Here is a 26012-nt window from a genome sequence, read left to right as displayed (position 1 = left end):
TTCTATACATTAAACAGTAAACAAATAAAAAACAAAATTCATGCAAAAAAACATATTTAAAATATCTACAAACAGCAAAATAAAGCCTAAGCATATTTTTAGTTACCGCCAGCGTTTGTTACCTCTGCAATCGGACCGATGGAGGAAGGCTTCAAGGCTTTATTTCCGGTGCTCCTCCTCCCTCCGCTTCCTCCACTGTGCTTCTGCTGTACCTTACCCCCTCCCCCCATCCCCCAGAGAAATTGTAAGAATAAGAATCAAGCTGCGATGAATCAGCTACGGTGAAGGACGCCGCGCTGTAGTTTTTGGACGAATCCAAGAGGCCGCCGACGGCTCCATCCTCGTGCGGCGGCGGGAACTTCTCGCTGTTAGTCGTAAGATTTGGATGCCCGCCTCGCCTGAATCTCTGTAAATGGCTCAAAACCAGATTGTGAGATTTATATGGAATAAATTATATTGATGAAGTTTGAGTTACATATCGTTTTATACAGTTTTATACATCAAGATTTGTTTTGAGTTCTGCGTTGGCTGATGGAGAGGGAACCGCGCGCCTTCTCCGTCCGTGAAAAGTCTTGTATTTCTTCTGGACATCGCTGCTGCTGCTGCTGCTGCTGCTTTGTTTTGCAGCGGCGTCTATTTGCAATCTGAATCATCTTGCAGCGTCTGTGGGTACAGATTTTGCCGAGTTTAGGTGAATTTATGAAGAAAAAATAAAGGAAAACATGCATGCATACCACTCAATTCATATCAAACGCCTAAAACTCCTATTTTTACATGCATGCCATCGTACCCATGCATTAAAAAGTGTATTTCATTTTTTTAATTGTTAAAATGAAGGAATTTTTTATGTGAAATGAAAGATATTGGTGATATAAATAAAAGAAAAAGGAAAGTTTAGGCGTTGGATATGTAATACATTGGAATTTGGTGGTATGAATGTAAATGCCCGAATAAAGGAAATTGGGAATTAAATTTTCCTAGTGACGGGCTTAAAAAAATTGATGCAGGAATGAAATATACCGTTTCTTGGTGTGAAATCTTTGACATATATTACATAAATAACCTTAAAAAGAATAGTCTGTCTTTTTTGGCTCATTATAAATCTTATCTGTTGAAATTTGCACTGGTTTGAAATTATTTGGGAATACTATTTTCATATTCAACCATTTGACTTTGAACGAAACAAGAAGTGATTGAACAAATAAAAAAGGAATAAATAAAAAGCCAATTAGTAAGATAAAATTAATTTACATGTCTATTAACTGATTAATAAAACTAAGACCCAAAGTTTTGATATTTGCTTTTATAACACTTGTAAGCTTAGTTTCACTTTTAGAAAGTTGTAATAATAATATCTTCGATGTGATGTTAAAAATTTGAGCTTTATGAAAATACGAAAGTTCAGGTGTTAGACATTTAAATAAATAAGAATTCTGTGGCTTAATTTAAATATTCCACTCTTACTCAATGAGCAAATTTTGCTTGTAATATAGGCATAAAGTAAAAAGACAAAAGAGAGAGTGGAGCTTTTCTTGGTCAATAAAATTTAAATGAGGAGTACATGATATTCATTGCTCACAAAGCCCAGCATTATATGTCTATCTGAACAGCTTCATGTTACCAAATTCTCCATCTCCTTAATAGTCTTTAAATACTAAAAGTTCTCAATCATACTCTATTTAATGAAGGATACTTCTCAATTGTACAAACTCCATAAAGTAAACTTGTCATGTTTGTCTGATAAGGCTTGGAATCCCCACAACATTATAAATAAAAGATTTTGCAAGTTGGTCACATGATTCTCATTTAACTTGATTGTACGCATACCACTCAACTCCTCTTGTTTTAAAGTTGGGAAATTTGCATACCTAAGACACAATTCTTATGTATATTCACATCTCACATTCAAGTTGGTCACATTATACAATTTGGTGTTTTAAATCTATGCATTAAAATGTGTAATTTTAAACAGTTTAAAGTTTTTATTGAGTGATATTAAAGGTTTGAATACTATGTGCGTAAAAAAGAGAGTTCAAGTGTAAGATATGTCAATACATAAGAATTGTGAAAAATCACCATCACCATTTTTTTAGGAAAGTTTACATACATAGCACACAATTCTTAAGTATTTACACATCTCACACTGAAACTTTCATATTTACAAACATAGCACTAAGATGCTTTAAACCTATGCATAAAAAAGTGTATTTCACTTTAAAAAGCGATGATAGTGCTAATTATTATTTGATGTTGAAGATTAAAGTGCTATGTGTGTAAATATGAAAGTTTAGGTATGAGATATTTAAATACAAAAGAATTGTGTGGTATGTATGCAAATGTCTCTTTTTTAAACTGAAATACACATTTTTGTAAATAGATAATACTTGTGTGGCATTCCATTTAATGCTTGTGGCCCTAGCCTCTGTCTTTTTTTTCTTCCAATTTAATGTATTTGGTCCCTCCTCAGTTTATTTATTTATTTATTTATTTTTATGGGCTAGAATTGCTGTTGTTTTTGTGCAAAACTCTATTATTTATAATATAACAAAGCAGTCTTTTGGAAATTTGTTTCAAACAATATGTTATGCCAATAAAAAAATAAACAAGAAGGGGAAATGAGACTAACTTTCTTGCTTTTTCGTCTCTGAGTTTGGTGTCCATCTCCTTTGTTGGGGGGTACCACGGCAAGCTTGACGGCTCACAAGCATAAGGCTCGGTAGTGAAAAACTGTAACCTCAAACCAAAACAAAAAATCCGTTTCTAAGCTTAACACAGAGCAGCCAGCATTGATTGATCATGGGGAAAGATAAAAGCTGACTCGTATATACCTCACTGTTGAGGGCGTCGGCAGCCGTGCCTCGGTCGGGCGGGTCGAAGGAGAGGAGCTTTTCAATTAGTCTGATGGCCGGCAAGGGGAAGTCCTTTAAGCTCTCCCTCATACCGCTCTGGTATTGTTGCCTGGATCTATAGCTGGAGGCGTTTGGGAACTTGTACTTCTTCCAGTAATCCTCCGGCGGCGAACCGCAGAGCTTAAAGATCTTATGCAGTTGCTCCACCTCAGTCCGGCCAGGGAGAAGGGGGGTTCCGGCGATGAGCTCCGCCAGGATGCAGCCGACGCTCCATAGGTCTATTCCGACACCGTAATCGGTGGCGCCGAGGATGAGTTCAGGAGCTCGGTACCACAGAGTCACTACCCTGCTTGTCATCGGCTCGCCGCCTCTAGTGTCGAAGAAGCTAGCTAAACCGAAATCCGCAATCTTAAGATTCCCTTTATTGTCGATTAGCAGATTAGATCCCTTGAGGTCACGGTGAAGAACTCCGCGACGATGGCAGTGATCGAGGCCCGTAAGAAGTTGTTGCACATAGCACTTTATCTGTTTGACGAAATGATTGAAAGAGTTAATCGATCCGTGGATTAATAGAAAAAAGGGAAGAAGCGGGATGGTGGGGTAGAGACCTGGGGAAGGGAGAAATGGACGGAAGGTGAGGCAGCAAGTCCGGCGAGGTCGTGCTCCATGTAATCGAAGATTAGGTAGAGAGAAGGGGTTGTGGTGGAGGAGATACGGGAGGTGATTATACCGCGGAGAGTTACAACGTTAGGGCTTTCGAGACGGCGGAGAATAGCTATTTCCCGCGCCATGAATCGTATGCTTTCCGAATCCGTCGTCTCCGATAGCACCTTCTTGAGCGCCACTAATTCATTCGTCTGCCGATCTTTGGCTTTGAAAACATTGCTGTAAGTTCCCTTCCCAATCTGGAGACAGAGATTATTAATTGGCGTCAGAACAAAACGGCGATAGAGAGTGAGAGTGAACCAGACCTTGCCGATCTTCTCGAAGGAGTTGGCTGAGCGGGGAGACCAGCCGATGAGAGAGTCTGCAGCGACGGCGGAGAGCCAAGAGGGCCATTCAGTTAGGTCTATTGCAGGGGTAGAAGTGGTCGGGCTCGGGATCGGACTACGGCGTCGCTCCGGCAAAGCAGCGTCGGCAGTCCGGGGTTTATTGGATGGCTTAGGTTTCAGGGATGTGGGCGTTAGATCGCCCTCCACCGCAGGTTTTGCGAAGAAGCAGCCCATTCTTCCGGCGAAGGGAGTGGAGTTGGACGGTTCCGATTCCGATCTCCGGCGAAGTTCCCGATGTTCTCCTCAGGTAGAGAGAGAAAGAAGAGGGTAAGCTTTAGAATCGCGGGAGTCCGCGAAGGTCAACTTCGGCTCACAACTGAACGCCATAATACAAAATGGTCCGGAGTCTTGACAGATATTACGGAAATGCCATCATCTAATTCGTTACGCCATCAGACAAATTTGAAGTTTTCCAAAATTTTTGTCAACTTCAAAAATTGATGTTATATTAATTTAATAATCTTAGCAGATTATTTAAATATGTGACACTGTTACTAAATCCAAATATTTTGATAATTTTTTTTTTAACTGTAGGAAGTCTCAATTCATTTAATAGTGTTGTCCATCTAGCTATTTATTTATCATATTTGATGTTTCATCAGTATTTTTTTACGTTTAAGCATAAATCTCAATTTTTGTTTATAAAAAAAAATTAATTCAGATTTCATGATCATCTAAGTTTTCATTTCATCAAATTTATAATTGAACTAAGCATATTGGAAAGATGAACCCAACAATTCTAAAATTAGTTTAGGCTGGGTTAAATCAAGCTTAGATCAAACTGTTGAAGCATAAGTGGACACTTTGAATTGTCAATTGAATGGTCAAATGAACTCTGTATTTAACACATTTATGATCAAATCGAGGATTGAGACAAGAGAAATCTAACGAACTCAAGATAGTTCAATTATGACGTCATTAAAACACCCAAATCCTTAAAAAATTATCTATGATTAAGGGGCATCAGTATGAACCGTCTGATCGGGTGATTAAGAAAGTTATGTTTCAAAAGTTTAAAATGCCCCACTTTAAAAAGCTATAAATAGACTCATTCTCTTTATTTGTGGGGAGGACAAGAAATGACTGAGAACTGAAATTTCAAAGTCTGTTATAGAGAGAAAATCTGATGAGCGACCACCGCTCTCTGTAGCCACAAACCACTGTCAATCGCCAACCTCTATAGTAGCTGACAACCTTCGACCATTGCCCGCCATCACCATCTGTCGTCGTTGACCACTAGTCATCGGCGGCCACTACTTGGAACCATTGTAGATAGACTAACTTTTTTTGAATTTTCTGACACTTAAATTTTTTTTTAGTTTTATAATGAAAGTCCTTATTACTTATAGTCAATAACTTGTAGTTATATGAGATCTCGTAGCTAAAAATTATTAAAATATAAATAATACATGGGCTAATGTTCAATATTACTATTTAAATGTGTAGTTAAAAAATTGCAACATCTGGTTTATATTGCTGTATGAATAAATGGATATAAATGAGCCTTAGAGTGATTTTATAAAAGAATATTAAAATTTTCATCAGGCATGCTAAAAGTCACGTTACTAAAGAGGGAAAAATTTCATATTCTGTCTTCGAACATAGCTTTACGTGCGGATTTCTAATAATATACTGTCATGTTTGTTATATCGGACCCACCTAAAAAATATTAAAATGAAATCACAAAAGTTATTTGAGTGGAATTGCAGACTTCAATAACCCCGAAATAACATTTGAGGTGTTATTTCTAGATTAATAAAGTGAAATATATATATTTCTTTTCAAAAGCCTCAAAATAACCTCCTTATTGAAGTCTTAAAATAACATCTGCATTGTTATTTCAAGATTATTGAAGTGGAATATATAAATTTTTCTTCAATAACCCTAAAATAAACTCCACGATTCCACTTAATAACCCTGAAATAACCTCTGCTATGAGCACACTTGCTAAAAAAAAGGGGGATTTTGATTATCTGAACTCGAGACCATTTTTTTTTATAAATCCTTATGCATTTACATATAGAACACCAAATTCTTATGCATTTATAGATCTAACACTTAAACTTTAATTTTTACATTTATACCATCCAAATCTTTTAATATCAATGAAAAATACTCATATTTGAACTTCTAAAATGTAAAGTACGCCAAGATAAGGTGGCATATCTGTTAAAAAAAAAAAAAATAGCTGTTAGATACGTAAATACATGAGAATTGTGTAAATTTTCCTAACATAAATTGTAAGTTCAGTGCCCCAAATGTTGGAAGAAATTCCTTAAATTTCAAATAACTCTAGGAAAAGCTGGGTGCATTTAAATATAACTACATACCGCCCAATTCATATGTATTTGCATATTTAGCATCTAAACTTTATTTTTTACAATTATAGCACCCAAAGCTTTCATATCATGCCAAGAATACCATCATTTAAACATTTAAAAAGCGAAATACACATTCTTATGTAAGGTGTTATGTATATAGAAATTAATGTTTAGGTGTTAAATATGCAAATAAATAGGAATTGAGTGATCTGAATGTCAATGTCTAAAACAAAAGCATCATTTTCCCAAACTTGCATTTTTCTAACTAAATATTCTCCATCATTTATCAAACTCAGTCCAGGGAACAAAATAAACTTAGCATTACTGCAAATTTTTAGAGGCATTTACATACATACCACACAATTCTTATGTATTTACATATCTAACACCCAAACTTTAATATTTACATGCATAACATCAAAAATATCAATGTCGCATACTTTAAAAGTTAAATACACATTTTCATGCATAGATTTATCATACCAAAGTTCTATAAATATAAATATGAAGGTTCAGGTGTTGCATATTTAAATATACAAGATTTGTGAGGTATGTATGTAAATTCATCTTCTTTTACAGTACCTGAATTAGGTGGAAGAAGAAGGTCCAAAGTACATGCAAATGGGAGGATTGATTCTGGAGATGGATAAAATAGCTGAAGGAATGGTCCAGATACCATCACCACATATCAGCCCAGAAGCTACAGCTCCAGCAAAGTCATCAGCCTCCTCCTTCTTTAACCTCTCCCACACAAACAGTATCACTGTCCCAACAAACATGTCTATCGCAAAATAAGCCCCAATATAAAAAGGCACCGCCATCGCCATCGGAATCGGAATATAAGCCGATATAGTCGCCGGCGTAACATCCCTCGCAATATTTATCACAATAGCCATGACGAAGAACAAGCAGCAGATCTCCAGACAATGCTTCGGAAGCGCGGAGAAGCCCTCGATCCCGAGAATCGCCATTTCCCGATATATAACAGCGTAAGGAGCTTTGTACATCCCATCAGGTGAGCCGATGTCAAACGCGGTCCAATAGAGCCAGAAAGTAAGCGGCGCGACGATGCAGCCGAGGGCGGTGCCGACGATCTGAGAGACGAACATCGAACTTGGAGAGGAGAGGGTTAGGTAACCAGTTTTGAAATCCTGCATCAGGTCGGCAGCGGTGGAGACGATGGACATCATGACGCCGCATGCGGCGAGGCCGGCGATGACGCCGCCATTAGAGCCGACAAGGGCGGAGAAGGTGAAGAGGCCGATCTTGCCGTAAGTGGAGGAGAGGCTCCAGTCGGTGAGGCCGGTGCCGTAGGAGTTGCAGAATGCGAGAGCGGGTGCAACGAGATAGCAGGCGAGGACAAGATACCATCTCAGCTGAGGAAAAATGATGGGGATTGTTGCGGTGGATATGGCAGCAAGGGCGATGTACCCTGAGGTGGCAAACCAAGCGGGTATGCTGTCTTTGACAAAGGTTGTATTACGCAAATTCTCCTCTAATGTCTTGGAGTCGTCAGCTTCTAAAGGACATCAATACTTGATAAGAAATGGTTAGGCAAAACTCAGATTCTGATGGTGAGGGTTCTACAACTCAAGATGTGGATGGAAATTTAACAATGCATATGACTCAAGTAAAGAGAAGTGTATAAAATTCGTCTCTTGATTTTTTTGCAGGGTTCATTTTAGTCCGCAACTTAATATATGATGTAAATTGGAATAGTGCCCAGAAATAGGGCTGTGAATTTAGCTCAAAGATCATTAATCTCTTCACAATCAATTCGAATTTTGGCTCCGATTGAAATCGGAACGAAATAAAAAAGCCCAACTATGAGCCGAATCTTTAGATCAAAATTTTTTTTGAGCTGATTTTGAGTCATACATAAATTGGCTCGAACTAACTCGAGATTGTCTCGTAGCATTTTTTATTTATAAAAATTATATATATAATGCTATGTGAAGTAAAATATAAGAGTAATGAGACAATTTCAAGCTGGAATGGATCCAAATCACTCAATTTGAGTCAGTTAATTTCAATTTTAAGCCAGATCGAGCGAATTCTGCGCCAAAACAAATCCAATTAACTCAATTGGAGCCAACTCATGATGATTTGGACATGAATCGAGCTCATTAATTTTCGAGCGGAATTGGCTTGAAATCGAATATAACGAGCCCCGAATGACTATTTCAGTCTTAAAAGTTTGGAGACTAATTTGATATTTTTACACTGGGGCTAAAATGGTCGCATGTAAACGGTAAGAGGATGATTTTGACACTTTTTTCGGTTAAATTAAATTGGGAGATAATTAAGAAAGTTAAATCAGAGAATTATGGAATTGATTGGAACAAGTAATTGTTAAACAGATGTTCAATAACTTGAAAGAGATGGATAAATATCATAATCAGTGATCACAACAAACAATTCTTCTCGGTTTAAACCAGCCGTGAACTTTCAGCATACCGCCTTATTAGTATTTAAAAAAGGCTTCTCTTTTTTTGGTTGGGGCACAAATGTGAACTATCAATGGAGATATAAAAAGGAGAAATTTACATAGGTAGCACACAAATCTTATGTCATTACAAAGCTCACACCTAAACTTTCATATTTACTCATATCACTTTGGTGTTTTAAACCTATGCATGAAAATATGTATTTGACTTTTAAGAAGTTATAAAAGTGACATTTTTTATGTGATATTAAGGATTTGAGTGCTGTGTAAATATGAAAGTTTAGGTGTGAGACATATAAATACATAAGAATTGTGTGCTATGTATGTAAATGCCCCAAAAAAGCTATAAAAGTAAGTGATTAAAGTTATAAACAGCATAAATTTCTTGGTAATGCTGTTCGCTGGTAGAAGCAAGACAAAATACCTTGATTTGCAACATGAGGAAGAGCTTTACGTTGTGATTGTGCATTCAACATTTCCTTTATGGTTATGTAAACTATTTTCACCAAGTTGTAGAGACCATCCCCAAGTATAAGAGATATTGCAATGAAGACCTGTAGAAAATGTATTATTGAGTATTTTAGACAAACAAAACAGTTTCAAGCTTCAAACTAGTTTATAGATGGCATTCACTCACTACTTGGATTTCAATTTTTATGATCGGTAAGTAACAACATAAGATTTAGAGATTAATAGGCATGTATGCAAGATTTATGATTTATTCTAACTTATCTTAAATAAAATGGCAATTAATCACTACATATTTTGTTTAATGATGAAAAAGGATTCTTTGCAACGCCAATGATAGCTTTATTATCATAGAACAACCTCATAGATTTTCCATTTGACAGTCTCAGGTCCCCAAGTAGCTTATTTGGCCACAATGCCTGCACATAAGCCAAGGTAGCTCTAAATTCATCTTGTTGACTGCTTCTTGATAAAATTGTCAATTTCTTGCTCCACCAAGCAACCAAATTCCCCTATGCATAACTACATTACCCTGTAGTTGACCTTTGATCTATTATTGATCCATCCTAATCAACATTAGTAACCATTTCAATGAAAAGCCACAAAGCTCCCATACAAGACCAATCACCACCAAGTAGAAGTAAGAAGATTCAAATCGGACACAGTCAAAAGCTCCTTTTTCATTCATTTCTTTCATTTTTATGCACAATGGATGTCTAATATAGAATACAGACTACTGAATTCAAATTACAAATTTTGAACAATAATTAAGGAGGGAAAGAGGCTGGTAGTTCGCATGTGAATGTGTACTTGCATGGAGGCAATGCTTCATTTGAATTTCCATTTGGACAGAGAAGGGCCAAGTCACTTGATCTTGGACTTGGAATCCCTTTGGGTTGTGCATATGGAGGCCCTTCTTGCCTTGAAATTGCATGAGAAAAATCAGCCACCAGCATAGAATGGTGATAATCATTTAATCCCCTTCTACAACTAACTTCTAACAACTATGTACAAAATAATAACCAACCGTACAAGTTTAAACATTATAGTTATTACAATAATAAGTATCACAAATAATCAAAATGATATAGGATTTTAATGCTACATCATCTGCTATTCTCTTTTTTTTTAGTAGGATTCGTAGTGTAAAGTGACTCACAACCAAGTATCCTTGTTTCATTTAGTGTTTCTAGAACATAATTTTGTCGGCAAATAAGCCACTTCCAAGCAAAAAAAAAATATTTAGGTGACGATTCTTTTATTTTAAACTTCATAGAGAGAATATTATCTCACTCTAATCACTTTCAATAAAGAAGATATCATCCAAATATATAATAGTCAGTTTTTCTTTGACAGAGAATGATACATCGGTGCCTATCCTAAGGGCAAATTTATCTTTTGTATTTCCAAGGGCAATTTACTCTTTTATTATTATTATTATTATTCTTAGGTATAAATAGGCTTATTAAGTTTAGTGTTGGGTTTTATGCATGAGATTGGATTGTGCGCCTTAAAGTTTAGGGTTTGGGAAAGATTTCCTACCTCTCGAATTGTACGAATTGGAAGAGATCGCCTATTTCTTGATTTGTAGGTGTTTATCTTTTGTATTTTTGTTGAGTTGTTTAAATTATTAAAAAAAATATTTGTGTTTGCCCTCATTTCTATGAAAAAACGTGTTGATTTTGACGTCATATCATATCAATTTGGTATCAGAACAGTTACTTCTAGGAATCAAAGAAAAAGGATCGGGTGTCGGGCGTTAGAGTTTTGTTCCACAACGTGAACTCGACATACAGGGAAAGCCACAACAAAATCACAACTTACCAAGACCCAAAACTCAAGCCTTTCAACTTGCAGGGAAGGCCACGAAGGAATAGTGTCTTCCGACTTTTGTGAAGACCGACAAAATCGCAGCGTAGAAAGATCTGTAGCCCACGTCTCTCATGTTTCTGTGTCGTCTACCCGATCTAGTCGCAAACAGAGCTCCCTAGTAAGGCAGTGATTAGGACGTTGCGTACAAAGACCCGAAACTCTTATTTTTCTTTTCCTCCTGTGTTGTCTACCCAATAGAGTCGCGATCAGAGCTACTTGGAAAGGTTAGCGATTGGAAAGCGGCGTATAGAGACGTGAAACTCCCAACTTTCGTAACTCCAATCTTTCTCCTATTCCAGCTCTTCCCTTTAGCAACAATTGCGATTCCAAACTAGTTGAGAAGACGGCTACCGGACATTCACGATTGGAGCTACCTGAGAATCCATGACCGGATTGGAGTGATCTTGGATCACTAACTTGCAAAACAGTTGCTCATTCATCTCATCCGCAAGCAAACGACAAATTTTAGCATATAAATTTTTTTTCTTTTGTGATAAAAAATAGATAAAATCTGAGAAGAATGACAGCCAAGAAAATAAATGATTTGGAAAATGAATTAGATGAAGAGATTAGTCAAATTAGATCTGGGATAGAAGAACCACAAAGAGGATAGGTTTTCTTCCATGAAGAATTGAATGGAGGACAGATCTAAGAGTATGGGGGGAATTCAAGAGATGATAAAGAGGCTCATTGAGATGCAATCTAAGACCCATCGACGGCTCAAATTGCAAAACCTTAATATATTGGGATAAACAGAGGAGGGAGAGGAAGTTTTGGTGGAGATAATAGGATTAAGAAGTTGAAGAAATTGATCTTTGAGGAAGATTCACATGGATGGGTGATGGAGCTAGCACACATGGAGCATTGTATCGAACAGCTACAACCACGATTATAACAAAAGTTCAAACAGTGGAGGTCCAGATAGAAGTTACACAAGACGAGAATAATATGCCGCGACCGGGAGGCACGCTCAAATGTCTTACAGAGACAGAGATTTAGGAGAAGCAAACCAACAGGTTTATGTTTTCGGTGTGATGAGAAGTTTGCTTAAGAGCACCGCTACAAGTATAAAAAATTATAAGTTCTCATAGTGCATGACGGGACGGTAAAGGATGAAGGAATAGAGACAACTACGGTGGTGGAGGAGGAACACTCATTTTTTTCCACCTAGAGGACAAGATATCTTTTGGGAGGTATTGTTACGTCGGTGTCTAGCCTAAGAGCAATTTTGTCTTTTATATACCTAAGGGAAATTGTCTTTTATTATTGTTGTTGTTGTGTAGGAATAGGCTTATTATGTTTAGGATTGGATTTTTATGCATAATATTAGATTGTGAGTCTTATGTTTAGGGTTTAGGCGAGATTTCCTACCTCTCAAATTGTAGGAATTAGGAGAGATAGCCTACCTCTCGAATTGTAGGTGTTTATCTTTTGTATTCTTGATGAGTAGTTTGGATTATTGAAGAAAATATTTGTGTTCATCTAAATTTCTATCGATAAGTGTGTCGATTTTGACGTCGGATCGTACCAAAAAATTTGACAAACATGGTGGATCTAACTGACATCAAACAAATCCATTCTTTACTAACATTGTAAATCTATCAAAACTTTATGATTGAAATGATGCCTTAAGATCCTAACATCAATTTTTTTCTCTTATCTTTCAACTTGAGAGAAGGTTGCTCTTAGACTCGATAATGGCTTGTTATTAAGTATTTTTCCTCAAAGAACATCCAAATTTATATCGAGGCCGAGCACTGATTATAGATCTGATCTTTTTCATTTTTTTTTTTTTTTGTGATAACAACTCCCTCCAAGACACAACTCCAAAAATATCAAATTATTGCCATTTTTTACTATAATATTGAAATGTTCAACCAAAAATAGTTTAAATTATCTATCATATAGGGTTGTCCTAACCTCAAATATCTATAAAGAATTATCTTTACTAGAGTACATTCCCCACACTAAAACTTACATCTCTTTATTGGTTTTGTAGAACATTACTTTGTCTCTGGTCTCTTTAGAAATTGAGTCGATAAAGCATGGCATTACTACGTTATTCAAGATTTTGAATATTGGATCATTTGAATGTAGAAGATACTACACATGTTCCACTAAAAGTCTACTTTCCCTTTTCCATAGATAAGCATCATAATGAATTCCAGCAAAAGGATAATTCCTGCCTAATTTAAATTTTTAAAAAACTATAAAAAATAAATACAAAATTTGAATTCATGAACTACTGTCCATGGATTTAGTTTAAACTTGTCTACTCATGATCCTGGATTCTGGTCTATGCCTTCCATTACTATTCCATGAAATAATAGCACTAACAGACAACCCCAGCCCTCTTGAACCCACTCTCAATAAGGGTATTTTCATGATAAAGCTACACTAATATAGCTTTAGAGTAGAGCGTAAGTAAAAAAATCCTAGTAGAATCTGTTAGAAAACTAATGCATGTCAAGCCAAGAAAAACCAGGATCAAGCAATTGATTAGAAACAAAATATCGACAAAAAAATTGTAAGGGTTAAACCTGGGCAAACAAATATAAGCAAAAAAATAATTTTTAAAAAAATATATCCATGCATACCTTGTAACCATAAAGCCCTTTAAAATCATTACTTTCAAGGTTATCTGGATACCAATCTCCTGCACGCTTACTAATAAACGGCCAAAGAAATCCCCAAGAAATTATGGCCCCAAGAAGAACAGAACAATTAACTATGTGTGGGCAAATAAGACCACACCCAACGTATGTTGCACTAAAATCAAAATAGAACCTGTGAAGCATAAAAAACACAGAATGTTTGTGATAGACTGCAACGCATTGAAGATAATTGTGAAAATTGTGAAACATAAAATACAAGAATGCAATGCTCCCACCAACTCGCCTAAAAAAATTAAATGTAAGATAAAAAAGAATGGGCATGGAGAATATTAAGAGGCTGTTTGGTTTGCTGAATAAGTGGTGTAAAATGAATGGAATGTAAAGTAATGTATTGTGTTTGAAATACTTTGGAGTTATTTGGTTCAGTGCAAAAATATACAGACTTTATTTTTTTTATTTGGTTTGAACTAGAATAAAAAAAATGTATTTCAAATTATGTGAAGTTTGGCAGCCGGTTGTGGCAACTAAAGAATGAATTTTAAATAAATTTGTATTTTACACGGCATTTGGAATTTTCCAACCAAACGTCTGGATTTTTAAAAACTCTTTAAAAACAATGCAGTGCACTCCTTTTGCAGCCAACCAAACAACTCCTAAATAAATAAAACAAGTATGCCCAGACTGTTAAAACCCCACTACAAAGATCAGCTGAGCACAAGAATGTTACCAACAAGTGGAGAATGAATATAAATTGACACTTGCATGTCTAAATTTAATCTTCTAAGAAAGATTTCTACGGTACATTTTAATTAAGGCATGCCAATCTCCACTTCTCGCGAAGGAAATACCCAAATGAGATGAAAGGTTTCACAACTAACATGTTCGTGTATCATAAAGATGGCAAGTAGAAATTTAAAAAAAAAAAAAAACATTACGTATTATTAAAAGCTGTGAGGCCCAAGGTAGGAAAATTATCAAAACCACAGGAATCCCCAACACCGCTGAAGAACCACTTAAAGCAACTCCACAAGAAGCTCAGGCTTAGGTATTTTCCAAGGCAATGAACTTGCTTCCTGAAAAATATGAGAAACCCGTCATAAAGAAGACAAAATTTTCAACTTACAAACTACAAATAAGTAAAAATCAGTTCAAAATGTAAAAAAAAAATCCCACAATAATATTCTCCACTATTGAATGATGTATCTTCATGTGTCCTCATGAAATATTTTTGTAAGAGAACATAAAGCATTCATGGAAAAAAAGAAGCAAGCAAGAAACAGTCCTAGAGCCTTTAAAAACTGTCAAACAGAAATAAAATTGTAGACAATTTAATCGGATAAAGATGGTGAGCCTTAAGCAATGGTCAAGTTGATCTAGAGATCATAGATTTAAGTCATAAAAATATCCTTTATAAATATAGAGATAAGATTGTGTGCATCAATCACTTCCTAAACTTCGCATTGGAAGAAGCTCCATGCAATAAAAATACCGCCCTTTTGATCAATAGACAGTTTTTTAGGCAACTCATAGAAGACAAGGCAAACATCCACAGCTTGATTTCAGCCAACCAGGCCTAATTCAACAGCTACTTGTTTTATCCAATACTACTATCAGAGTACAGGTAATCGAGCAAAACCTGATTACTGCTACACAAATAAAAGCAAGCAACTATCCAAAACATGCCACCCCTCAACTGAGTCCTCAGTTGCTTTCTCTGCAACTCAAAAGAAAACAAGACCTCCTCCCACAGCTTCATTTCGGCCAACTGGGCCTAAGTAAACAGCTTCCTGTTTTATCTCATCAGATTGATCAACTATTAGAGTATCACATCTTGTGTGGACACTTAACATGATCAAGCAGGTAGAAACTAATAAAAAATAGATGTCAGAATAGAGAACACATGACATCTAGTCAAAACCTAAAAAGACATTTCATGACACGAAATACATGTACAAATTCACTTACATCATTGCCTAGGTGAGTTCAAGTAAAAAACCTCATCCTGAGAATAACTCAGATATTATACCTCTGCGGAAACTCTAAGGAGACAACTAAGTGTACCAACTCCGACCAAATGTACATGCAACCTACCACCTTAAGCAAAACTCAAAATGCTTTGTCTACTCAAATAGAGATCAAGAACACAAGCATCAAAATATTGAAAAGACAAGGATTGGATATAACACAATATTGTCATCAAAGGACACCTTAGATGTGATTTCTGAAGTGGAAAAATCCCATAAAGGATCAAAAATCAGATATGTAACTCTCATTTGTGAAAAAAATTGAAATGCAACTTGAAACCATCAACCAGATGTGCAAGGAAATAGGCATCTCCAATATCTTCCCTAAGTATAATGGAAGTGAACTCTTCTTTGTGCAACAAGTTATCTCAGATGAAAGGTATAAAAGAGATGTAAGCTTTGGAAACAAGCTAAAAAGGAATTAAATAATATAATCCAAAAAAGATGTCAATCCTTGGTTCTCCAACATTGTTAGTAAGTATGTAGAAAGCTATAAAACTGCAACCATAACCAAATTTCACACTTGTCTGGCTCTCAATTTCTTCGCTACTTCATCCCTTTTGGAATTATCTTAGTGATTGGGGAATCAAATGGCTTGCAAAGAAGATATGGAGAAAGATTGATAGAGATGGCTCCCATGAGGATTGAGTGCTAGGCCGGAATATTGCGCAAGTCCAGTAGATTGGTAGAGAATCAAAAGAAATCAAGGTTCCTGATAAATCTCTTCTATCAAGAGCCACAAAATCCTCTTGCCATGAGGTTCGTTATCGAGTAACTAAATAGCCAACCTAGAGCTAACTCTAAAAATTGGCATCACCAAAACTCTACACCATAAATTATGTATAATCACTTGAATGATTTCTTGTAATAAACTTTCCCACCTTTTGTAACAAAAAAACTTCTACAACAAAAAGGGAATGTTGCGGGCAAGTAAAGGAATTTCTTCTTTGAACATCTAGTAAAGAGGAGAATGAAGTTTTTTAATCAGATTGAGAGAGATTGACTGAACGAAAGTAGAGAACTCTTCCATCCTTTGTAATCACCTAATGATATTATCTTGAATAGAGAAGTAGTTTATTACCGCTAAACAAGAATCCCATATTAAAATAAAGCCTTCTCCTGCCATTTATATTTACTGTGTTTCTCTCTACTCAAGCTTTTAGAACAACATAGCATATAAATATGCAAATAAGAACAATCATAAAGACTAGAAGTTGATCATGTCAAGTGAATCAAAATTGGTAAAAAAAGAAACCATTCATGACAAGTTGAATATGGTGGAAATAGTAATACTAAGATGGATGAGTAGTAAAACTAGAAAATTAAAGTAATAAATGGTTATATCAAAAAGATTACAGAAGTAACACCTATTTGAGAGCACAATATGGCAAAGAATATGATTCTTTTACCATATACAATAAGGCGCAATAAATGAATCAATAAGGCAAATAGATTAAACAAATAAGAAATGATTAGAAAGAAACAAAAAAGTTAAATAAAGGGCAAGACCAGAATTAGTGTAAAGACTTTGTCAAGCAAAGTTAAACTTAATGTAGCACTCAGTATAACTGAATGGAGACGATTATTCAAGTTAACCTCAAGTGATTAGAATAAAACAATGATGCTAATGGTGAAGTTTCGGCACTCAACGTCGGGTAGTAAATAAATTAAGTTTATATATTCTACAAAATAGAAAATGCTTGGAGATATTTAAAGACCCGACTATGATATAAACATTCAGAAATAACTGCAATAACAATGAATTAAGCCATAAGCATTACCTCGCAAGCTCAGCTCCAGCATTGGTATGAAAGCTATTTATCAACAAAGCTGTGGCTGTTCCACTCGGGTACGTAAGCTTGTAGTCAATTACCATCAACTGAAAATATTTTATTATGAAATATGATATCAATTAAAGAACATAAGAACCATCAAACATAAACCTCCAAAAAAAAAGTTGAAAGGTTATAACCGTTGCAGACTAATATTCACTTCAAACTATTTGCTCTTTTTAGTCCCTGCAAACACACTTCTAGCAATAACCCGTAACTTAAAAAGTTTCACAAACTCCCTCTGCCATTCACAGTTAAATACAAAAGCACACGCATCCACCAATAGTGACAGGATAAAAACAAATAACCTATAATATCACCGGAGATTCAAGATAGTAAGACTTTGAACTATTTACAAAAACATTGTCTAATTTTGAAGTCTATATCTTTTCGATTATACTGAAATTTTTGGAAGCTTACCTTGCACAAACTATCAGTAATTATTTCTAAAAAATATAGCCAATTTTGGCTTGGTGGAAGGGAAAACAATGTAAACATCCAACAAGAAGATTAAAAAGCTTAACGGACACTTTCTATAATGATTGAGAAAAAGGCATGGAGATGACATGCGGGTGGCAACATTTTCAAATCATACAATCAACAGTGGGTTCTGATATAATAACATGAAGCCTAGTAGGAAGAAAATCATAAAAATCTAAAATATAAGAGCATTGAATAGCTAATAGCAACTTGGAGTATGCTTTATTGCCTATACGTGTATGTGTTACATATATGAATAAATAGGCAGCTATATTGGTATATAAATTATAGAATTCATGTATATATAGCAAAAAGTCTAGCTATATAGGTTATATGGTAAGTTTGTGATGACTTCCCATTTTTGATAATTAAAAGTAGTATGAAAAATATCAGGCATGGATGACATAATGATAGCGATGATAATGGCTATGATGATGAGGATAATGATGATGTTAACAACGATCAAGTTTGTGATGACTTTCCATTTTCTGCATTTTTTTCTAAGATGGCCAGAAAACTAAATGTGTGGCTCAAGGAAGCTGACGTAGAACATGTTAGCATCTTGTACTTTCTAACGCAAAGTTAGGATAAAAAACATTAAGAAAAAAAGTAAAGCAAAGATCAATTTCTTTTGATGTAAAATCAGAAAACATGCAACATTTGTTTCAAACAATAATGTAGAAGTTGCAGAAAATATGAAATTCTACAATAAATCTCGGGCCTAATATAAAATTCAGCGGGGACTAGAATTTACACCACAAAAAAGAAGCGTACATGCATCGAGATTAAGAAAACTTCAATCATGCACATAAAATAATAATTAAACAATTCAATAAAAAGAATAACAATAGAAAACAGCAATCAAAAGATCTAGGTTTCATGTCAAATTGTCAATATAAAAAGAATCATCTCTTAAGTTTCAAAATTTTGCAAAGCGCTAGAAAAATCCACATTCAACAACACACAACTTGAGAAAATATTATTCAAACATTCAATAATTTTTACAATCATCAAGGGTCCTATTTATAACACAAAACGGCCCAAAAAAGTAACTTTAAGAATCCTCCAAATTTCACTTAATACAAGTTTCATTTCTACAAACTAGAATCACAACAAGGACAAGTTTTCGATCTTAAATTATGCAAATCAGTGAAGTTCCAACTTAAAGTTTCAAATATTCAAGCAAGTCTCGCTCTCCCCACCACCTTACAAAATTGAGAAAATAAGTCAAACATAAACTAGTATCAAAAAAGGAAACTAGTCAACCATGGCTATGGTGATGGGGAAGGAAGAACCAGTAGAAGGGGACAACCAAACAAATGCCACTAGAGTAGTTGGGGCAGAAACAAGTCACACAAAGAAAATTAAAAAGAAAAATGTCACGAAAGCTTTAGTGCCAACAGGCAAACAACCAAAAAAATAGCTATAATGCCTTGCTACAAAAGGGCAAACAAACAAAGCAAATAAAAAAATAAATCTAGCAAACACAATATTTCTTATGAGAATAATAAATTTTCAAATCAATCAATGGACAGCATATCAAATAAGTTGCATGTTGGATCACAAAACTGGAAATAGATGCAGCTGAATCAAAACAGCTTGCAGCAGTAAACCAAACCTAATGAGATAACCAAAGTACTAGAGAGCACAACCCATTTTAAATAAAATCGTCATCATAAGCATTTTTTTACAAGAAAGTCAATTACAAAAAAAAATTAAGACATGAAAAAAATAAAGCAACATTAATCCATATAACTTATGTTTCCGATGAATAAAGGGTTTCATATTTGCATCATTCTAACAAATTTGAAATAATTCAGCTACAACAAATTAATTGTTTGATATTTATCATTCAAATCTAGATAAAATACTTGTGCCCTCTTGAAGATAACCCATGAATCTTCAAAAATAAGTCAATTACCCAAAAGTCACAAGAGTGTAGTCAATAGTGAATACAATCTCCATACATTAGGTAGTTTCTGGACCACAATAAGTAGATCTATAAGGTAAGATGTTGAATGGGAGTTCTTAAGCAGGACATGAAAAAGAAGAATCAACAACAATAGGTTCATAAGAAAAAATCAGCTTAAATACATTCAAGCCTGAAATGATATCAGAACTTCCATAAATTTTCACTCAGTGCCTATTTGTCAGAAAGCATTATATGATTATATAAAGCACCATGAATTTTCAAAGAGGTTTACCAAAAATAAAGAAGGTTCCTGAGTAGATTATTTGCAAGTAAACAATTACCGGTCAAGAGACGAACAAACTTGTCTTCCAGCATGCATGGGCACATTTTGGATGGCATAATTATCATGTTTGATCAAGATAATATGGCCTGGGAAGTGTTGTGGCCGTGATGGATGTCAAACTAAAGAGGATCATCACCCTCTATCCACAAATTTACAGTGAAATGGAAGTTCTTAACAGAAATAAGGTGCCTCTACTGTGAAAGTACAGCAAGCATCTCAAAACTTGATGACTAACCATCGTGCCTTCAATTTGCCTTCAGCAAGGGTATACACTTCTCCACAGCAAAGACACCATTTGAAGTCTGCCTAGGGAACCTACCACAAGCTCCTTTGATTGAAATTTCCCCATCACCCTAACATTGATGATAGCCTTGAAGTTGACTAAGAAAAAGCATAGAGAATCCTAGAATGCAATTGCAGGATTCATACCAATTGTTATAAAGCTCAACAAAATAATAGCCTTGCGAGTGTAATTCATCTAAACCAACAAAATATTCGAGCAAGTTAAAATTTTCTGCATACCAATTTGATGACTAAAGGCCAAAAATGGGCAGAAATGCTTAAACAGAAAATCTAACATGTAAGCAGATTATATAAGCATACGAGGAATGGTATGCCCACAAAGTTTCAACTAATTTATCAAGTTGATCTCTTTTATTGGAATCGAGGAGCTTATTAACGGGATCCACCAGATTCTTTTTGAAGGCTTCAGGCAAGAAAAAAAAGGTGGTCTCAATGAAAAATTTTTTTAATTGTTAAATGTCATCATAACCATACATGTTCCACCATTGGAAAGTACTAGAAAAAATATTGGCCGAAAACAATTTCAATTCCTCTTGAAATAGTAATCTCTCAATACTAAGAATTCTCTCATAAATACAGTCTCTAAGGAAAGCATCTAAAATGTTATAATTCCCCCGAAGAGGATCTCAGACATCAAGATTATTAATGCATTATAAGGCATATATGAGCCAAACAAACATTATAGATGGTCCATATTTATCGAAGAACTATACTAAAATAATTTTTGTTTGCTTAATAAACATTTAGTCTTGGTGAAGTATTGTCTCTCTTCTCACTTCCACCATCATTATCTATTTAATTCAAACACATTGATTTATTGAACATTATTCCCTAGTGTTTAAACACAAGCATACGCACACATAGAGAGAGAGAGAGAGAGATCATTCAATAGTCGATCCAACAAATGAAACTGTTAACCTTAGCATATGACACCAATCCCCTCCCATAGAATTGAATGTTCCGCGTGCATCGCAGCATTTTTCATATAGTTATCATGATTTGATCAATCTATGGAATGCAAATTTGACAAGTTTTCATTGAATTTCATAAAAAATTGTGACATATTCTTCCATTTGTTCTAAAGCTCATTCTGTCACATCTTCACCGAATTTTGGCAAGGGATTTGTGTTTGTGCTATTATGCTATTTTGATCACGTGATAGATGAGCAAAATAATGATGTGGTGATTATTGATTAAACTCTATGATTTATATGATGAGAGGTATTATTGTTGTCGTATCTATATTATCATTCTAAATTAAATTAACACTATTATTATTTGTATATTATATTGCATGAGGTTTCACTCGTTAGCAGAAAGAAAATAAAGAGAGAAGAGGACTGAACCAATCACTTAGAAAGTGAGAAGATAGAATTTAGAGGCACAACATGAATAATAGTCAATTGACAAAAACAAAATATTTTCCAAGTTAAATGACAAATAACTAAGTCGTCTAATCCAATATAAAGATAACAAGCCTCCCTAATCTCCTTTGCAATAAAGCAAGATAGAGGAAGTAAAAGAGTAAATAACTCTTAGGGTTGCTTTTGAAAAACATACTGATGAGGCACCCAACAATGTGAAACTCTTTGATGCTTGAGTTAAAATCTTCTTGTATTATTGACATCTAACCGTTAAATGTACTTCTTTGTGGGAATATTAAATTTGAAATAGCTTACCAGTAATGTTAGGTTAGCCAAAGTAACTAGTTTGAATTGACATGCTCAATGCATGGAGAGTTTCTTGAAAATTTTTATATAGTCCTCTTTAAAATTCTGAAGTTTAAGTGATTTGTACTTGTTACTAGTTAAGTCATCACCATAATTAATATTTCACTAGGATTATATTTTGTTGTAGTAGTTTAGATTGTCTAGTGTCAAAAATATATATCCATGTACTTCTAAAAATATTATGTCTTTTGAGATTATTTAATAATTGCACTATAGTGATAGAATGGAGCATACGTGTCAATAGCACAAAATTGTCGTATTGTAACCAATAGCATAATAAAATACACATATTATGTTAGTTGAATATCAAAGCAAAAGAGGACAAAACAACATGCTCTATTTTGTTAGTTTGGTTTCTCAACCAGTTTTTTTAATCGATTCAGCTAGAATCCATTGTGAGAGATAGTGATGTGTACATAATAATTCACAATATTCAAACTCTAATAGAAAAAAAAAGGAATCTTCATGTCGGCCAAGCATACTTGCATATAACATGAAAATTATTAGTAAATAGAAAATCATGATTTAGAAGATAATAAAAATTAAAGTGAGGAGGCTATTTTGGTGTATGATGTTGATGATGAATCCCACTATGAAAGTTTAGATTTTATAATTTTTGGGAGTTGAAAACCAAGTATTTTTTAGGAATTGATCATATACTCCAATGTTTAACAAATTATCTTGATATTATGTATTGTTGAGAACATGACAGTTGTATTTGCAAAAGATTTTTTTTTTGGTCGTAATGGTTTATTTTTTTATCCGATCGTCTTTCGTTAACCTTCATCTATGTTAAATGTTGACATTCGTTTAAAATATTAATATAGCATTTAAGTTTTTTTATGATTTGTGCCATTTTTAAAATAGTTGCTTATGAGCTAAATGATATACACTATGGCTCCTGATGGCTTTCGATTTATAGTGCTCTATGAGTTGTAGACAAGTTTGTAATGGAGGTAAATGTAATCAAGCGCAATCCACGCAAAATGAAGTCAAAATCCTTCTCAATTATATTTGTGAACAAAAAACAATTGGTAATCCTTCTTTCAATATAAATCAAAATATGAAATCCAACAATCCCAACAAGATGGCCTACAAACTATTTTCTAAACAAGTTAAATGTTAAATAAATTGAACATATCAAATAAGGCAATTGAAAAATGTTTGGTGTAAATATTTCAAAATCTAGAAATGCACTATAAAATTATAGAGAAAATATGTATGAAAGTAAAGAAACATCAAATTTTCTACAATTTAAGTTCATTTTCATATCGTACATGTTGTATTGCCATTTACAACAATTCCATTCAAAGCAAAACAATAGACAAAAATGGCCTAAAATTAATTTTGATGAGAACTAGAAGTACCTTTCGAAGTGCAACAAGACTGAAGAGCCCTAGAAAGCTAACAACAAACATGAAACCTATCATCCAACCCAAGGAAGGGATTTTAACATCCTCGGGCCTGTTACCAGGATAATCCTTTCCTATGAGTTCATATGTCCTTTGATCCATAGAAAGCATATATGAACCAAAACCTCCTGTGAAAGAAAGTTATTAAAACATATGCCCCATGAAACAAAGCTCAGAACCATAGTAAAAACAGTATACCACAACAATAATGACATAGACAACTTTAAGGGTCCATTTAGAGTAGCCACAGCTCCTTGTAACAGTTCTTATCAAATCTTTGTAGGGAATGCCATATTATTTTAAATTTTTTGTTGCAATTTATTTTAATTTAAAAATTCAAACAACAATTTTCTTATAGCTACCACATTTTAGCATATATGATTGTAAAATTTTTGAAAAGCAGCAAGAAATTAATAGCCAAACAATAGCATGATGTTGGTCTAAAAAGTAAATCAATGAATAAGTTAACCCCCAATGGACCCTTACACTTGACTAAATCATAGCATAGTGTGGCTCACTTCGAATAAAGATAAAGTATGAAAAAACACTACATAGTGATAACATATCATGAAGTAGAAAGAAATCAATACAAATTCTAGTTTTCAAATTTTATGACTAGAGAGCTAAGTAATTCTTGTAAAGCTGAGTTACATGAGGAAGAAAGAAATCAATGGCATCACTAATTTTTTTAAAAAATGGCCATGAAACTAATTACTTCTCATAGAACTGAGTAATATGGAATTTTTTTTTAAAATAACCGGATAAATTGACTGTCTTCACTGAGATAAATAAAGACAAAATTATCTAAGAAGTTGTTGAAATGAAAACGGAATGTTAATGATTAAACTAATAGTTATAATCATGAACTCCAAGCATTCCAGGAAGGGTTCGAGCTGTCACAAGTATCCATGCAATCTGACACAAAATACCTTACACTGCGAGAATCTAAAAGATTGAATATTTATAGAACCAAAAAACAAAGAAAAAGCAAGTTGAATCGTGAATACTTGAAATAGAAAGAATATTTGTTCTCGTTTGTTGCTATAGCAGCGAATTAACAGCCAAATAAGCCGAAACAAAACAAAAACAGAAGGACAGGCAACTGAAAAAGTAGAAGAGAACTCACCACTGAAGGCCAAACCATAGCAAGCAACCACACAAGTCTGGATGACGGTATTTTCCTGGCGCGTAAAAGGGGCAACCCGGAAACCCAGATTCTCTAGAATCCCCGTCCAGCTCCTCACGAAAAAGAAGCCCAGCAAACCAGCGGCAACATTCAGAGATGGGATTACCCCGACGGTGAGGTTGAGCTTGTGAGTAATAATGCAGAAGAGGCAGCCAAGCAAAGCGCTGACGACCAGCCCCCTCAGCGTTATCTGTTCTTTCCACGGTGGAATCCTCTCGGAACCATCGGCGATGCGCCCGTCTGCTTCCTCCGCTGACAGCCGCAGCATCGGCTCCGTTATATCGATCGACGTTCCCATCCCCGCCTCCTCTTTCTCTCACCTGGGTCTTCAGATTTGGCCGCGAAGATCTAAAGAGGCGGAATGAGGGAGACGGAGCTGGCTGTGGCTGTACGCTTCAAGGTAACGCCTTCTCTTCGCTCTCAGACCATATAATTGTTGCTTTAAGGCCTAAACAATTGACCATTTGGCAGAAACACTACGTGCAATTGCCGCTCCGTCTGATTATTTAACTATTATTTTTTGACTGGGATTTTTATTATTTCTTATTTTTTAACTGCAATTTTTTAGGTGGATGAGGAGGCTGTTATGCTCAAAAATAATGTTATTTGACTGGGATTTTTATTATTTCTTATTTTTTTAACTGCAATTTTTTAGGTGGATGAGGAGGCCGTTGGGGAAGATATCAAAATTTAATATTTAAAAAATGAAGCGAGTGTCTAAGAATAAGTATTTAAGTTATTTTATTCAACCTTTTTTGTTAGCACATATGACCCAAAAAAAACTTTGATGCCCACTACAGAATTTGTGGTAATAACATAACAAATTATCATTTTTGTATGGCACGAGTATTCAACACACGCTCAGAAAAAAAAAATTAATAATATAGCCAGAAGTTTTTGCATGAAAAAACAATAAGGAAAAAAATCATGGGACATGACACAGCTAAAAAGACAATTACAGTTGCAATCACGTTTTCCACAGACATAAAAAAGATTAGTAGGCTTCCAAAGTTACAACGTCTATGTACGGATGAGTTTTTTGTATGAAGGGGCGGCGATTGACAGTGATCAACTGCGGCATGTCGGCGATAACAGGAGTGGTGCTAGACTTATGCTCCTTCTAAAAACTTCAAATTCTTTCTCACTCCTCATTAGGGTTGTAAACAA

General features: G+C 34.8%; 2 protein-coding genes across 3 annotated transcripts; both read right to left on the bottom strand.

Moving 5' to 3' along the window:
• Positions 1 to 232: 232 nt before the first annotated feature.
• Positions 233 to 4317, bottom strand: LOC110025658 (probable serine/threonine-protein kinase At1g54610; the record flags this gene model as incomplete). The annotated part of the gene is made up of 6 exons (XM_020726246.1): positions 3821 to 4317; positions 3458 to 3754; positions 2829 to 3374; positions 2626 to 2727; positions 500 to 640; positions 233 to 406 (listed from the first exon to the last, which is right to left on the bottom strand). Coding segments are annotated over exons 1-6 (1515 nt in total), but the record flags the coding sequence as incomplete, so codon positions are not given.
• A 1662-nt stretch (positions 4318 to 5979) lies between these two features.
• Positions 5980 to 25300, bottom strand: LOC110025638 (probable metal-nicotianamine transporter YSL6). Of its 2 annotated transcripts, XM_020726220.1 has the most exons (8): positions 24786 to 25300; positions 23615 to 23787; positions 17429 to 17526; positions 14559 to 14696; positions 13606 to 13795; positions 9093 to 9222; positions 6805 to 7741; positions 5980 to 6067 (listed from the first exon to the last, which is right to left on the bottom strand). In XM_020726220.1, the coding sequence occupies exons 1-7, from the start codon at positions 25141 to 25143 to the stop codon at positions 6810 to 6812; spliced, it is 2019 nt and encodes a 672-aa protein (XP_020581879.1). In that variant the 5' UTR covers positions 25144 to 25300; the 3' UTR covers positions 5980 to 6067; positions 6805 to 6809. The 2 variants fall into 2 exon arrangements, with proteins under 2 accessions (XP_020581879.1, XP_020581878.1); XM_020726219.1 differs by lacking the exon at positions 5980 to 6067 and having other exon boundaries at positions 6678 to 7741.
• Between the last annotated feature and the right edge of the window lie 712 nt (positions 25301 to 26012).

Source organism: Phalaenopsis equestris, unplaced genomic scaffold (genome assembly GCF_001263595.1).
Source record: "Phalaenopsis equestris unplaced genomic scaffold, ASM126359v1 Scaffold000320, whole genome shotgun sequence".
Taxonomy (NCBI): domain Eukaryota; kingdom Viridiplantae; phylum Streptophyta; class Magnoliopsida; order Asparagales; family Orchidaceae; genus Phalaenopsis; species Phalaenopsis equestris.
The sequence above is the reverse complement of the archived record's forward strand: the minus strand, read 5'-3'. Positions and strand labels throughout refer to the sequence as shown.

Bases quoted from the DNA above. Each gene is read 5' to 3' on its own strand.
- LOC110025638 (XM_020726220.1), bottom strand. From the start codon at position 25,143: ATGGGAACGTCGATCGATATAACGGAGCCGATGCTGCGGCTGTCAGCG. The intron at 13,796-14,558 runs GTAATGTTTTTT...TATGCTTCACAG, and splicing joins CTCACAGCTTTTAATAATAC to GTTCTATTTTGATTTTAGTG. The intron at 9,223-13,605 runs GTATGCATGGAT...CATTTTCTACAG, and splicing joins AAGGGCTTTATGGTTACAAG to GTCTTCATTGCAATATCTCT.